The sequence below is a fragment of the Conger conger genome, chromosome 17 (assembly GCF_963514075.1).
Source record: "Conger conger chromosome 17, fConCon1.1, whole genome shotgun sequence".
Lineage (NCBI taxonomy): Eukaryota > Metazoa > Chordata > Actinopteri > Anguilliformes > Congridae > Conger > Conger conger.
The window spans coordinates 17,299,248-17,312,696 of record NC_083776.1 but is presented as its reverse complement, the minus strand read 5'-3'; the positions used below and the strand labels follow the sequence as shown (position 1 = coordinate 17,312,696).

At 42.3% G+C, this 13,449-nt stretch overlaps 1 protein-coding gene across 12 annotated transcripts in view; it reads right to left on the bottom strand.

Annotated features, from left to right (window-relative positions):
* The window catches only part of obsl1b (obscurin like cytoskeletal adaptor 1b), a 77,115-nt gene that overhangs the window by 7,844 nt on the left and 55,822 nt on the right, over window positions 1-13,449 (bottom strand). For all 12 annotated transcript variants that reach the window (XM_061226567.1, XM_061226569.1, XM_061226571.1 and 9 more), the window contains 4 exons: window positions 6,074-6,340; window positions 5,377-5,646; window positions 4,262-4,528; window positions 524-790 (listed from right to left, as the gene is read on the bottom strand). In XM_061226567.1, coding sequence (XP_061082551.1) covers window positions 524-790; window positions 4,262-4,528; window positions 5,377-5,646; window positions 6,074-6,340 — 1,071 coding nt within the window. The remainder of the gene's footprint in view (window positions 1-523; window positions 791-4,261; window positions 4,529-5,376; window positions 5,647-6,073; window positions 6,341-13,449) is intronic.

Below are 13,449 nucleotides of genomic sequence, written 5' to 3'. Positions count from 1 at the left end.
GAGTTGCCCGTGGCTTTGAGTGGCAGGCATGAGTAAGTCCTCAGATAATGTTCAGCCAAAGTTCACTCAAATGAGCAAACATTCAAATGAATGCACCAATGTTTGTTGGAAAATTACAGCAGTAGTATTTATGCTCCATAAATTGCAAAATGGAAACGGTAAATAGACAAAAAATTCTTATTTAAAAATCAGCATCAAATGTAATTGCACACACATCTGCACACTAATGAAATAATAAGTTCAACTTGATCAAACAATGCCTTAAAATGTTTAATGTTATTTTATTTTATTGTAAGCATATTGAGTATGGCTGGGTGTGGCTGGGTCCTTGAGTCACCACAATCAGTTTGGACAATTAAGAGTCAGTGTGACTGATAAATATGGCAAATGTGAGAGTAACTCTCAGGTTTATCTGCTCCTCTATGTTGCTCTGGATAAGAGCATCTGTTCAGTGACAGTAATGGAATGTTATTAATGTGATGTCATTTCATAAGAAAGCTCTCTGCTGTGCAGCCTTCCTGACCTCTCACAGTGAGCCTGGCGGAGGACTTCACACCCTCTGCGGAGAAGGTGATGGTTCCGGTGTCTTCCAGGGTGAGGTTGGAGAGTGTGAGGCCGTGAACGCGGTCTTTGGTGCTGACGCGCCAGCGGTTGCTGGGTTTCAGACGGATCCCGTCCTTCTGCCACGCCCCCTCCACGTTGCCATGCGACAGTTCCACCTCGAAAGAGGCCGTCTCACGTTCAAAGGTTTCGATTGCGTTCAGTCCCCTACGTACGCTGATTCTTCTTGCTGCATGGAGAAGACATTTGTGTACATCAGGCAACTGACAATTATGTTTACAGTCATCTGGCAGTTACAGTATGTTTACAGTCACCCGCCAGTTACAGTATGTTGACAGTCACCTGCCAGTTACAGTAGGCTATGTTTACAGTCACCTGCCAGTTAGTTTATGTTTATGTCAACTGCCAGTTATATTCTCAGTCAACCGCCCATTATGTTTACAGTCAACCACCAGTTATATTTACTGTCGACCACTAGGTATGTTCACTAGCGCATCGCTGTTGTACACAAACACAGGACAAATTCCAAAATGAGGTAACATTGAATGTAAAAATGTTCAATGTAAAAATGTGAATAATTTGATAATCAATATGTTTATCCCCATGGTCTTATTTTCTAAGAGGCCACTCTCATGTAGCTGTAGCTATAAACCAAAAGTAGCCAAACTAGTGGTATCTGGGTTGTCATTATTTCCTTAAAAATAAAAAATAACAAATTTCACTCTACCATTCCCAAATTTCAGAGGGCACTACAACCTGTAAAACATAACATTTTTCAGTTCCTTCGTTACAGCAGTAGTAGCCTACCAAGGAACACTTTTTCTGATGTTGAAAATTACTCAGTTTGGTGAGACACCTTTGTCTTTTTGTGAATGATTAAACAGACTTTGATACCGATTGCTGATATTGACTGAATCAGCTTCTTCTCGTTTCATATCTGCTCAGTTGACTGGTCAGTTATTTGTGTCTCTGAGCTTATAGTGCCTGACACAGTGGCCCTTGAAATTAGGCAGAAAATAGATATTGGACCCAAAGCCGGGGTGGAATCTAACACACGAGCGTCATGCACGTAACCAAGCCACCGCTGGCGCCATATCGCACACATCATGAGGCTGAAGCGCGTCTATTTCCAGGGACACGGGCACATTTTTCCACTTATTCTCTCTCAGACAGACATCCCCCGCGGAACAAGGCGGGTTTATTTTCGGCAGTTGGTGACACCACCCTCGGTTTTTAAGGCCAGCGCATAAATTTAGCCGCAATGAAAAGAGATCCAGATCCACACGAGGGGCCGGTGGCAAGCTGAAGCAGGCTTCTACCCTCTCTACCCCTCTTACCCCCCGCAAGGGCATAAATATAACATAAAAATGCCGTAAATATAACGACATGTACAGAACGCACATCGAGCTATGTGACCTGAAAGGGTACATTTACTATGATTGATTGACAGCTAGTTGCAAAGAGAGAAAACCATAGAGTGGTGATCGTTCCCTGTAGAAACCTGGTGATCATGTTCCAGGTTTAGCGCGATACTCGTCTCTTAATTACGACATTTTCAGAGCGGAGTCAAGTGGTTTAGTGGTAAGGCAAAAAGAACCCTGAACCCTGAAACTGGCTCCCATTTTGACATGCTTGATTGAATTATCAGGCTGCCTGGGATATACCCCCCTCCCAGGGAATATGTGCACTATCTGTCACCTGTTGGGAACAGTCAGGCCTCTCAAGAAAGTCATTCAAGCTCCATCGATCAAATTACTCTGACACTGTGCGGTTTCCATCAAAAACAGCATCGATAATGGGCTGCAGTTAAGGCTGGCTACAGTGGTCTTCTGTAAATAAATTAAAACAGATGGCAGAGGAGGAATGTGTGTGTGTGTGTGTGTGTGTGTGTGTGTGTGTGTGTGTGTGTGTGTGTGTTTTTGTGCTTATGTGGATGTATGTGTTTATGTATGTGTGTGTGTGCATTTGTGTAAGTGTGTGTGTGTGTGTGTGTGTAGGCTATGTGTGTATGTCACTATTGGGGTGAAAGGTGGTGACGGTTCTAGGGGTCCACAGCTTGGGGGGGCCCACAGCTGGCGAGTGCCCAGTGGGATGTATCAATTAATTCAATTTGTTCTATAGATCATGCTAAATAATAACATTTAAAAAATAATATAATTTGATATTTCAGAATAAAAATAAACCCATTAGATTTATGATGAAAGTATTATTTTCCAATCAACCCCCCTCCTCTAAAACATGGTTAGGTCTTCTGACTGCAGCAGGTGCAGAATCTTAAACTGGACAGCAGATAACAGTATGATGCAGGTCTGTGGTTCGTCATGTCAGGAAAAAGAAAAACTAAATCAGGCAGCCAGAAGTTTTCAAAGCGCAGGAGCACTCTGCATAAACTGACTGTATAAAATTATTTTCTAATAAAGGTGAGCTTAGCGTAAGAGATAACTAAGAAGAGCTGGGTAGCTAAATTAAGCCAGCTAAATTAAGCTGGCTATGTTAGTTAGCTAGCTTAACTTAATTTAGTGATCCCACCCATCCATTTCTCACTTTATCATGGTGAGGCTTCAAAATTATGCATTGCCAGTCACTTAAATCGATTTTTCTTTGATAAACTCAGATAAAAGGAATAACACACTCGGTCAAGACGCTGTCATTGAGCACTAATGTTAGGCTATTACATTACATTACATTACGTGGCATTTAGCAGACGCTCTTATCCAGAGCGACGTACAACAAAGTGCAAATCAATCACAAGAACAAGGCTATGTCGCTGGCTTGCCAGTATAACTAAGTGACGGGTGTAACCAGCTCTCCTGCAATGCTAACGTGCTGCGAGCCTGATGCGCACTGTTGCGTAGGATATCCCAATGAATATTGTGATTAAAATATCCTTAAAAACGTATTTGTGAAAAAACTGTCCTCATATGGAATTCAAATGTGATTGCTACATTGACAGTTTTTGTGACATTTGAGCTCGCATTTTCCCAACATTTCAGGAATGATAGGGGCAGCAAAGCACCAAGCATTCCAATGTTTACATGTATGGGGTTCTGTTAAACTGTCTGGGTAGATAGACATAGGTTTATTTCTTTACTTATTTATGGCAGTTGGTTCAAGTTCAAATTCTTAGAATTCTGACCGTGGTGTGACAGAACTTTTCAGGTGCCACTGCCCTAGCAGTTTCACTAGTTTGAATATTCAAATGAATAAGTAACATTACAATTATTATTTTTGGGCTAGTGCCACTGGCTTGTGCTGGCCACATCATACTGTGTGGTAGAATTGAGATCAATAACAGCTGACAACAATATGCTAGCACTTGCTTGGTGTAAACTTCATAGCCAATGCAGTGAAGATAAAATAGCTATCAAACAATACAAATGTATTGTCAAGCTCTCACACACCCTGCTGTTTACATTCTTAAGCTCCATTTTGCCCTCCCAAGTGTAAGTTCACAGATTTCTTAATGATGCCATATTTCAGTGTGTGTTCTCATTCTTTTGTACCATAGTTGCCACAAATTAAGCCATACACATGCAAAGAATGGAATAGCATATTAGCTTATTCTGTTCAGTTTGGATTTGACATTTTTATCCAAGTAAAATTTAATATTTAATTCAGTGTATTAAATATGCCCTTCATAAAATATGTCGTAAAGGAGGTGTGTGTGTGTGTGTGTGTGTGTGCGCGCACGCTCACTCACGCTCCACATTGATTTTCCCCTGTGTGCGGTCGTGCAGCGTTTCGCAGCGGTACATTCCCCGGTCGGAGAGGCTGAGGTTGTGGACGGTCAGGATGCGTTTTGGGCCATTCTGTTTGAGGGTGAACTTGGGCCCTGGCTGGATGACCACATTCTGCCTCATCCAGTGCACCTCCCCTGCCTCAGGGGTCACCTCCACCTCCAGAGTGGCCTCCCCAAACTCCTCCGCCTCCACAGCGTCCATCTTCTTAGTGAACAGCACCTGCGCCTCTAAACCAGCAGTGAACAGAAGTATTAATGGCTTCCTCTCTTCGACTTTTTGTTACAACTGTGAAGCTCTGAAACGTTCATTGTCCCTCTTTTCACATGCTGACTAACTGACTGACCAAGAATGGCTCCCAAAGGCAATGGAAGTACCTCCATTTTACCGCTAGATAGCAACAAAAGAGCTTAAGACCACCACATTAGTCACAGCCTGCTCAGAGTGCCTATTCAGTTTTAGTTTTAATGGCATTTCTATCTGGGCTTTCTCAGAACATAATTCAGGTTTTGTCCTTTACTGGTGAAAAAGATGGTGTCCGCCATTGGTTAGACAGAGGAGACGGTGAACAGTCCTGCTCTCAGGAAAGAAACCCCTGCTCCACGTTGCCGTGCCACTTGTCTCCGTCGGTTACCAGTGGAATTCTAACAGGAGGAGCCGTTAAGAGCTGTTCGTCACGGCCACCCTTTCAAAAATTCAGACGCGGCTGAAGAGCTTACGATTTATCACCGATATGCCAGGCAGGTTTTATACTGTCGTGCCGTTGCTCCCTTCAGTCAGTGCAGTTTGAAAACAAACAACCCTTGTTACTAACAGTTTAAAGTGTGTTAAACTCTCAAATATTATCTGTAACATTATACTTATTAATTGTATCTAGCATAGTAGATTCGCTGTCACCCTTCAGCTAAAGAGTATATTGTAAACACATAATTATGTTTACAATTTTTTTGGGTGTATATTATATATATGAAAGTGCATGTGTAAGCTACTCTGAATAAATGCCGTAATGTAATGTTACTACAGTAGTAAATACAGACATTAAAGATGCAGGTTCACCGCACCTCATTATTTGTCTCACCTTGCACCTGAAGCTTGGCTTTTGACAGCACACCTTCCGCCTCGGCTGTAATCTTGGATCTGTCGGACACCTTGCAATTGCGGATATGAAGCATGCGACAAAGGCCGTTACTGGACATCATGAACTTCTCGCTGGGATAGATGCGTTCGTTGTCCATTTGCCAAAGCAGCTCCACGTCTTCGGGAGAGACGACGCACTTGAAGTTGGCGTCTTCTCCTTCCATTACCGTGGTGTTCTGCAGCTCCGCGATAAACTCCACAATGCGCGGCACTTCCAGTGAGAAAAAATAACAAAAACAGGCATTCATTACATTACATTACATTACATTGCATTTGGCAGATGCTCTTATCCAGATCGACGTACACTAAAGTGCAAACCATAACCAGGCACAAGGTAGCTGCAAACCCATTTGTCTCTTATCCTGACCAGGTTCCACACCATTGTGTATATCAGTCTGGACATTACATTTATTTAACACATGTTCGAGTCCAGTTTGACAATGGAATACAATACAATGGAACACAGGGCTTTGGACACAATATTTTGGAAGCGTGAAAACGCTGGAACACTGGAACCTAACAATTGTCAAACCTAAAAAATATAGGTGTAAGTCAAATTTGAAGTTTATCCACTGAATCTTTTTTTATGCCACCGAGTTGGGTCATTGTCCACCCTTCTATGTGTTGAGAGTACTCACTCTCCACTCTGAGTGTGGCGCTTGTCCGGTCATCTTTGGACTCGCAGGTGTACTCTCCCCCGTCCTCCGGTGTTAGGCGGTGGATGGTGAGGCTGCGCTCGGGGCCGTCGGCTCTGATGGCGAATCGGCGGCTTGGTGTGATTTCGGCGCCATCCTTCATCCACAGGACGTCCCCTTTGGTTCTGCACAGCTCGCACCGCAGTGTCACCATGCCGTCCTTGTGCGCCACAGCATCCTCCAGCGGCCGTGAGAATCTCACTCGCATTTCTCGAACAAACACACCGCCGTTAAATAACCTACAATGCTCTCTCAATGAAACACACCGCCATTAAATAACCAACGATGCTCTCTCAATGACACACACCGCCATTAAATAACAGACAATGCTCTCAATCAAACACACCGGCGTTAAATAACCGACAATGCTCCCTAAAACAAAGACACCGCCGTTAAATAACCGACAGTGGTCTCTCAAACAAACATACTGCCGTTAAATAACCGACAATGCTCTCTCAAACAAACACACTGGCGTTAAATAACCGACAATGCTCTCTAATTCAAACACACTGCCGTTAAACAACCGACAGTGGTCTCTCAAACAAACATACTGCCGTTAAATAACCGACAATGCTCTCTCAAACAAACACACTGGCGTTAAATAACCGACAATGCTCTCTAATTCAAACACACTGCCGTTAAACAACCGGTAATGCTCTCTCAAACAAACACACCGGCGTTAAATAACTGACAATGCTCTCTAATTCAAACACACTGCCGTTAAACAACCGACAATGCTCTCTCAATCAAACACACCAGCGTTAAATAACCGACAACGCTCTCTAATTCAAACACACTGCTGTTAAATAACGGACAATGCTCTCTAATTCAAATACACCGGCGTTGAATAACCAACAATGCTCTCTAAAACAAAAACACTGCCATTAAATAAGTGACAGTGCTCTCTCGATCAAACACACCGCCGTTAAACAACTGACAATGCTCTCTCAAACAAACACACCACCATTAAATAACCGACAATGCTCTCTCAAACACACCGGCGTTAAACAACCGACAATGCTCTCTCAATCAAACACACCGGCATTAAATAGCCGACAATGCTCTCTCAATCAAACACACCACCATTAAACAACCGACAGTGCTCTCTCAAATAAAACTGTGCCGTTTAGAAACCGACAACGTTCTCTCAGTCAAAACAGTAGCGTTAAATACCCGACAGTGCTCTCTCGATCAAACACACCACTGTTAAACAACCGACAATGCTCTCTCAAACAAACACACTGCCGTTAAACAACCGACAATGCTCTCTAAAACAAAGACACCGCCGTTAAATAACTGACAGTGGTCTCTCAAACAAACATACTGCCGTGAAATAACTGACAATGCTCTCTCAATGAAACACACCGCCATTAAATAACAGACAATGCTCTCAATCAAACACACCGTCGTTATATAACCGAGAATGCTCCCTAAAACAAAGACACCGCCGTTAAATAACCGACAATGCTCTCTCAAACAAACACACTGGCGTTAAATAACCGACAATGCTCTCTAATTCAAACACACTGCCGTTAAACAACCGACAGTGGTCTCTCAAACAAACATACTGCCGTGAAATAACTGACAATGCTCTCTCAAACAAACACACCACCGTTAAATAACCGACAATGCTCTCTCAAACAAACACACTGGCGTTAAATAACCGACAATGCTCTCTAATTCAAACACACTGCCGTTAAACAACCGGTAATGCTCTCTCAAACAAACACACCGGCGTTAAATAACTGACAATGCTCTCTAATTCAAACACACTGCCGTTAAACAACCGACAATGCTCTCTCAATCAAACACACCAGCGTTAAATAACCGACAACGCTCTCTAATTCAAACACACTGCTGTTAAATAACGGACAATGCTCTCTAATTCAAATACACCGGCGTTGAATAACCAACAATGCTCTCTAAAACAAACACACTGCCATTAAATAAGTGACAGTGCTCTCTCGATCAAACACACCACCGTTAAACAACTGACAATGCTCTCTCAAACAAACACACCACCATTAAATAACCGACAATGCTCTCTCAAACACACCGGCGTTAAACAACCGACAATGCTCTCTCAATCAAACACACCGGCATTAAATAGCCGACAATGCTCTCTCAATCAAACACACCACCATTAAACAACCGACAGTGCTCTCTCAAATAAAACTGTGCCGTTTAGAAACCGACAACGTTCTCTCAGTCAAAACAGTAGCGTTAAATACCCGACAGTGCTCTCTCGATCAAACACACCACTGTTAAACAACCGACAATGCTCGCTCAAACAAACACACTGCCGTTAAACAACCGACAATGCTCTCTAAAACAAAGACACCGCCGTTAAATAACTGACAGTGGTCTCTCAAACAAACATACTGCCGTGAAATAACTGACAATGCTCTCTCAATGAAACACACCGCCATTAAATAACAGACAATGCTCTCAATCAAACACACCGTCGTTATATAACCGAGAATGCTCCCTAAAACAAAGACACCGCCGTTAAATAACCGACAGTGGTCTCTCAAACAAACATACTGCCGTGAAATAACTGACAATGCTCTCTCAAACAAACACACTGGCGTTAAATAACCGACAATGCTCTCTAATTCAAACACACTGCCGTTAAACAACCGATAATGCTCTCTCAAACAAACACACCACCATTTAATAACCGACAATGCTCTCTCAAACAAACACACCGCCGTTAAACAACCAACAATGCTCTCTCAAACAAACACACTGCCGTTAAATAACAGACAGTGCTCTCTCGATCAAACACACCGCTGTTAAACAACCGACAATGCTCTCTCAAACAAACACACTGCCGTTAAACAACCGACAATGCTCTCTAAAACAAAGACACCGCTGTTAAATAACTGACAGTGGTCTTTCAAACAAACATACTGCCGTGAAATAACTGACAATGCTCTCTCAATGAAACACACCGCCATTAAATAACAGACAATGCTCTCAATCAAACACACCGGCGTTAAATAACCGACAATGCTCCCTAAAACAAAGACACCGCCGTTAAATAACCGACAGTGGTCTCTCAAACAAACATACTGCCGTGAAATAACTGACAATGCTCTCTCAAACAAACACACCACCGTTAAATAACCGACAATGTTCTCTCAAACAAACACACTGGCGTTAAATAACCGACAATGCTCTCTAATTCAAACACACTGCCGTTAAACAACCGACAGTGGTCTCTCAAACAAACATACTGCCGTGAAATAACTGACAATGCTCTCTCGAACAAACACACCACCGTTAAATAACCGACAATGCTCTCTCAAACAAACACACTGGCGTTAAATAACCGACAATGCTCTCTAATTCAAACACACTGCCGTTAAACAACCGGTAATGCTCTCTCAAACAAACACACCGGCGTTAAATAACTGACAATGCTCTCTAATTCAAACACACTGCCGTTAAACAACCGACAATGCTCTCTCAATCAAACACACCAGCGTTAAATAACCGACAACGCTCTCTAATTCAAACACACTGCTGTTAAATAACCGATAATGCTCTCTCAAACAAACACACCACCATTTAATAACCGACAATGCTCTCTCAAACACACCGCCGTTAAACAACCGACAATGCTCTCTCAAACAAACACACTGCCGTTAAATAACAGACAGTGCTCTCTCGATCAAACACACCGCTGTTAAACAACCGACAATGCTCTCTCAAACAAACACACTGCCGTTAAACAACCGACAATGCTCTCTAAAACAAAGACACCGCTGTTAAATAACTGACAGTGGTCTCTCAAACAAACATACTGCCGTGAAATAACTGACAATGCTCTCTCAAACAAACACACTGGCGTTAAATAACCGACAATGCTCTCTAATTCAAACACACTGCCGTTAAACAATCGATAATGCTCTCTCTAACAAACACACCACCATTTAATAACCGACAATGCTCTCTCAAACAAACACACCGCCGTTAAACAACTGACAATGCTCTCCCAAACAAACACACCACCGTTAAATAACCAACAATGCTCTCTAATTCAAACACACTGCCGTTAAACAACCGATAATGCTCCCTCAAACAAACACACCACCATTTAATAACTGACAATGCTCTCTCAAACAAACACACTGCCGTTAAATAACAGACAGTGCTCTCTCGATCAAACACACCGCTGTTAAACAACCGACAATGCTCTCTCAAACAAACACACTGCCGTTAAACAACCGACAATGCTCTCTAAAACAAAGACACCGCTGTTAAATAACTGACAGTGGTCTCTCAAACAAACATACTGCCGTGAAATAACTGACAATGCTCTCTCAATGAAACACACCGCCATTAAATAACAGACAATGCTCTCAATAAAACACACCGGCGTTAAATAACCGACAATGCTCCCTAAAACAAAGACACCGCCGTTAAATAACCGACAGTGGTCTCTCAAACAAACATACTGCCGTGAAATAACTGACAATGCTCTCTCAAACAAACACACTGGCGTTAAATAACCGACAATGCTCTCTAATTCAAACACACTGCCGTTAAACAATCGATAATGCTCTCTCTAACAAACACACCGCCATTTAATAACCGACAATGCTCTCTCAAACAAACACACCGCCGTTAAACAACTGACAATGCTCTCCCAAACAAACACACCACCGTTAAATAACCAACAATGCTCTCTAATTCAAACACACTGCCGTTAAACAACCGATAATGCTCCCTCAAACAAACACACCACCATTTAATAACCGACAATGCTCTCTCAAACAAACACACCGGCGTTAAATAACTGACAATGCTCTCTAATTCAAACACACTGCCGTTAAACAACCGACAATGCTCTCTCAATCAAACACACCAGCGTTAAATAACCGACAACGCTCTCTAATTCAAACACACTGCTGTTAAATAACCGATAATGCTCTCTCAAACAAACACACCACCATTTAATAACCGACAATGCTCTCTCAAACAAACACACTGCCGTTAAACAACCGACAATGCTCTCTAAAACAAAGACACCGCCGTTAAATAACTGACAGTGGTCTCTCAAACAAACATACTGCCGTGAAATAACTGACAATGCTCTCTCAATGAAACACACCGCCATTAAATAACAGACAATGCTCTCAATCAAACACACCGTCGTTATATAACCGAGAATGCTCCCTAAAACAAAGACACCGCCGTTAAATAACCGACAGTGGTCTCTCAAACAAACATACTGCCGTGAAATAACTGACAATGCTCTCTCAAACAAACACACTGGCGTTAAATAACCGACAATGCTCTCTAATTCAAACACACTGCCGTTAAACAACCGATAATGCTCTCTCAAACAAACACACCACCATTTAATAACCGACAATGCTCTCTCAAACAAACACACCGCCGTTAAACAACCGACAATGCTCTCTCAAACAAACACACTGCCGTTAAATAACAGACAGTGCTCTCTCGATCAAACACACCGCTGTTAAACAACCGACAATGCTCTCTCAAACAAACACACTGCCGTTAAACAACCGACAATGCTCTCTAAAACAAAGACACCGCTGTTAAATAACTGACAGTGGTCTCTCAAACAAACATACTGCCGTGAAATAACTGACAATGCTCTCTCAAACAAACACACTGGCGTTAAATAACCGACAATGCTCTCTAATTCAAACACACTGCCGTTAAACAATCGATAATGCTCTCTCTAACAAACACACCACCATTTAATAACCGACAATGCTCTCTCAAACAAACACACCGCCGTTAAACAACTGACAATGCTCTCCCAAACAAACACACCTCCGTTAAATAACCAACAATGCTCTCTAATTCAAACACACTGCCGTTAAACAACCGATAATGCTCCCTCAAACAAACACACCACCATTTAATAACTGACAATGCTCTCTCAAACAAACACACTGCCGTTAAATAACAGACAGTGCTCTCTCGATCAAACACACCGCTGTTAAACAACCGACAATGCTCTCTCAAACAAACACACTGCCGTTAAACAACCGACAATGCTCTCTAAAACAAAGACACCGCTGTTAAATAACTGACAGTGGTCTCTCAAACAAACATACTGCCGTGAAATAACTGACAATGCTCTCTCAATGAAACACACCGCCATTAAATAACAGACAATGCTCTCAATAAAACACACCGGCGTTAAATAACCGACAATGCTCCCTAAAACAAAGACACCGCCGTTAAATAACCGACAGTGGTCTCTCAAACAAACATACTGCCGTGAAATAACTGACAATGCTCTCTCAAACAAACACACTGGCGTTAAATAACCGACAATGCTCTCTAATTCAAACACACTGCCGTTAAACAATCGATAATGCTCTCTCTAACAAACACACCGCCATTTAATAACCGACAATGCTCTCTCAAACAAACACACCGCCGTTAAACAACTGACAATGCTCTCCCAAACAAACACACCACCGTTAAATAACCAACAATGCTCTCTAATTCAAACACACTGCCGTTAAACAACCGATAATGCTCCCTCAAACAAACACACCACCATTTAATAACCGACAATGCTCTCTCAAACAAACACACCGGCGTTAAATAACTGACAATGCTCTCTAATTCAAACACACTGCCGTTAAACAACCGACAATGCTCTCTCAATCAAACACACCAGCGTTAAATAACCGACAACGCTCTCTAATTCAAACACACTGCTGTTAAATAACCGATAATGCTCTCTCAAACAAACACACCACCATTTAATAACCGACAATGCTCTCTCAAACAAACACACTGCCGTTAAACAACCGACAATGCTCTCTAAAACAAAGACACCGCCGTTAAATAACTGACAGTGGTCTCTCAAACAAACATACTGCCGTGAAATAACTGACAATGCTCTCTCAATGAAACACACCGCCATTAAATAACAGACAATGCTCTCAATCAAACACACCGTCGTTATATAACCGAGAATGCTCCCTAAAACAAAGACACCGCCGTTAAATAACCGACAGTGGTCTCTCAAACAAACATACTGCCGTGAAATAACTGACAATGCTCTCTCAAACAAACACACTGGCGTTAAATAACCGACAATGCTCTCTAATTCAAACACACTGCCGTTAAACAACCGATAATGCTCTCTCAAACAAACACACCACCATTTAATAACCGACAATGCTCTCTCAAACAAACACACCGCCGTTAAACAACCGACAATGCTCTCTCAAACAAACACACTGCCGTTAAATAACAGACAGTGCTCTCTCGATCAAACACACCGCTGTTAAACAACCGACAATGCTCTCTCAAAC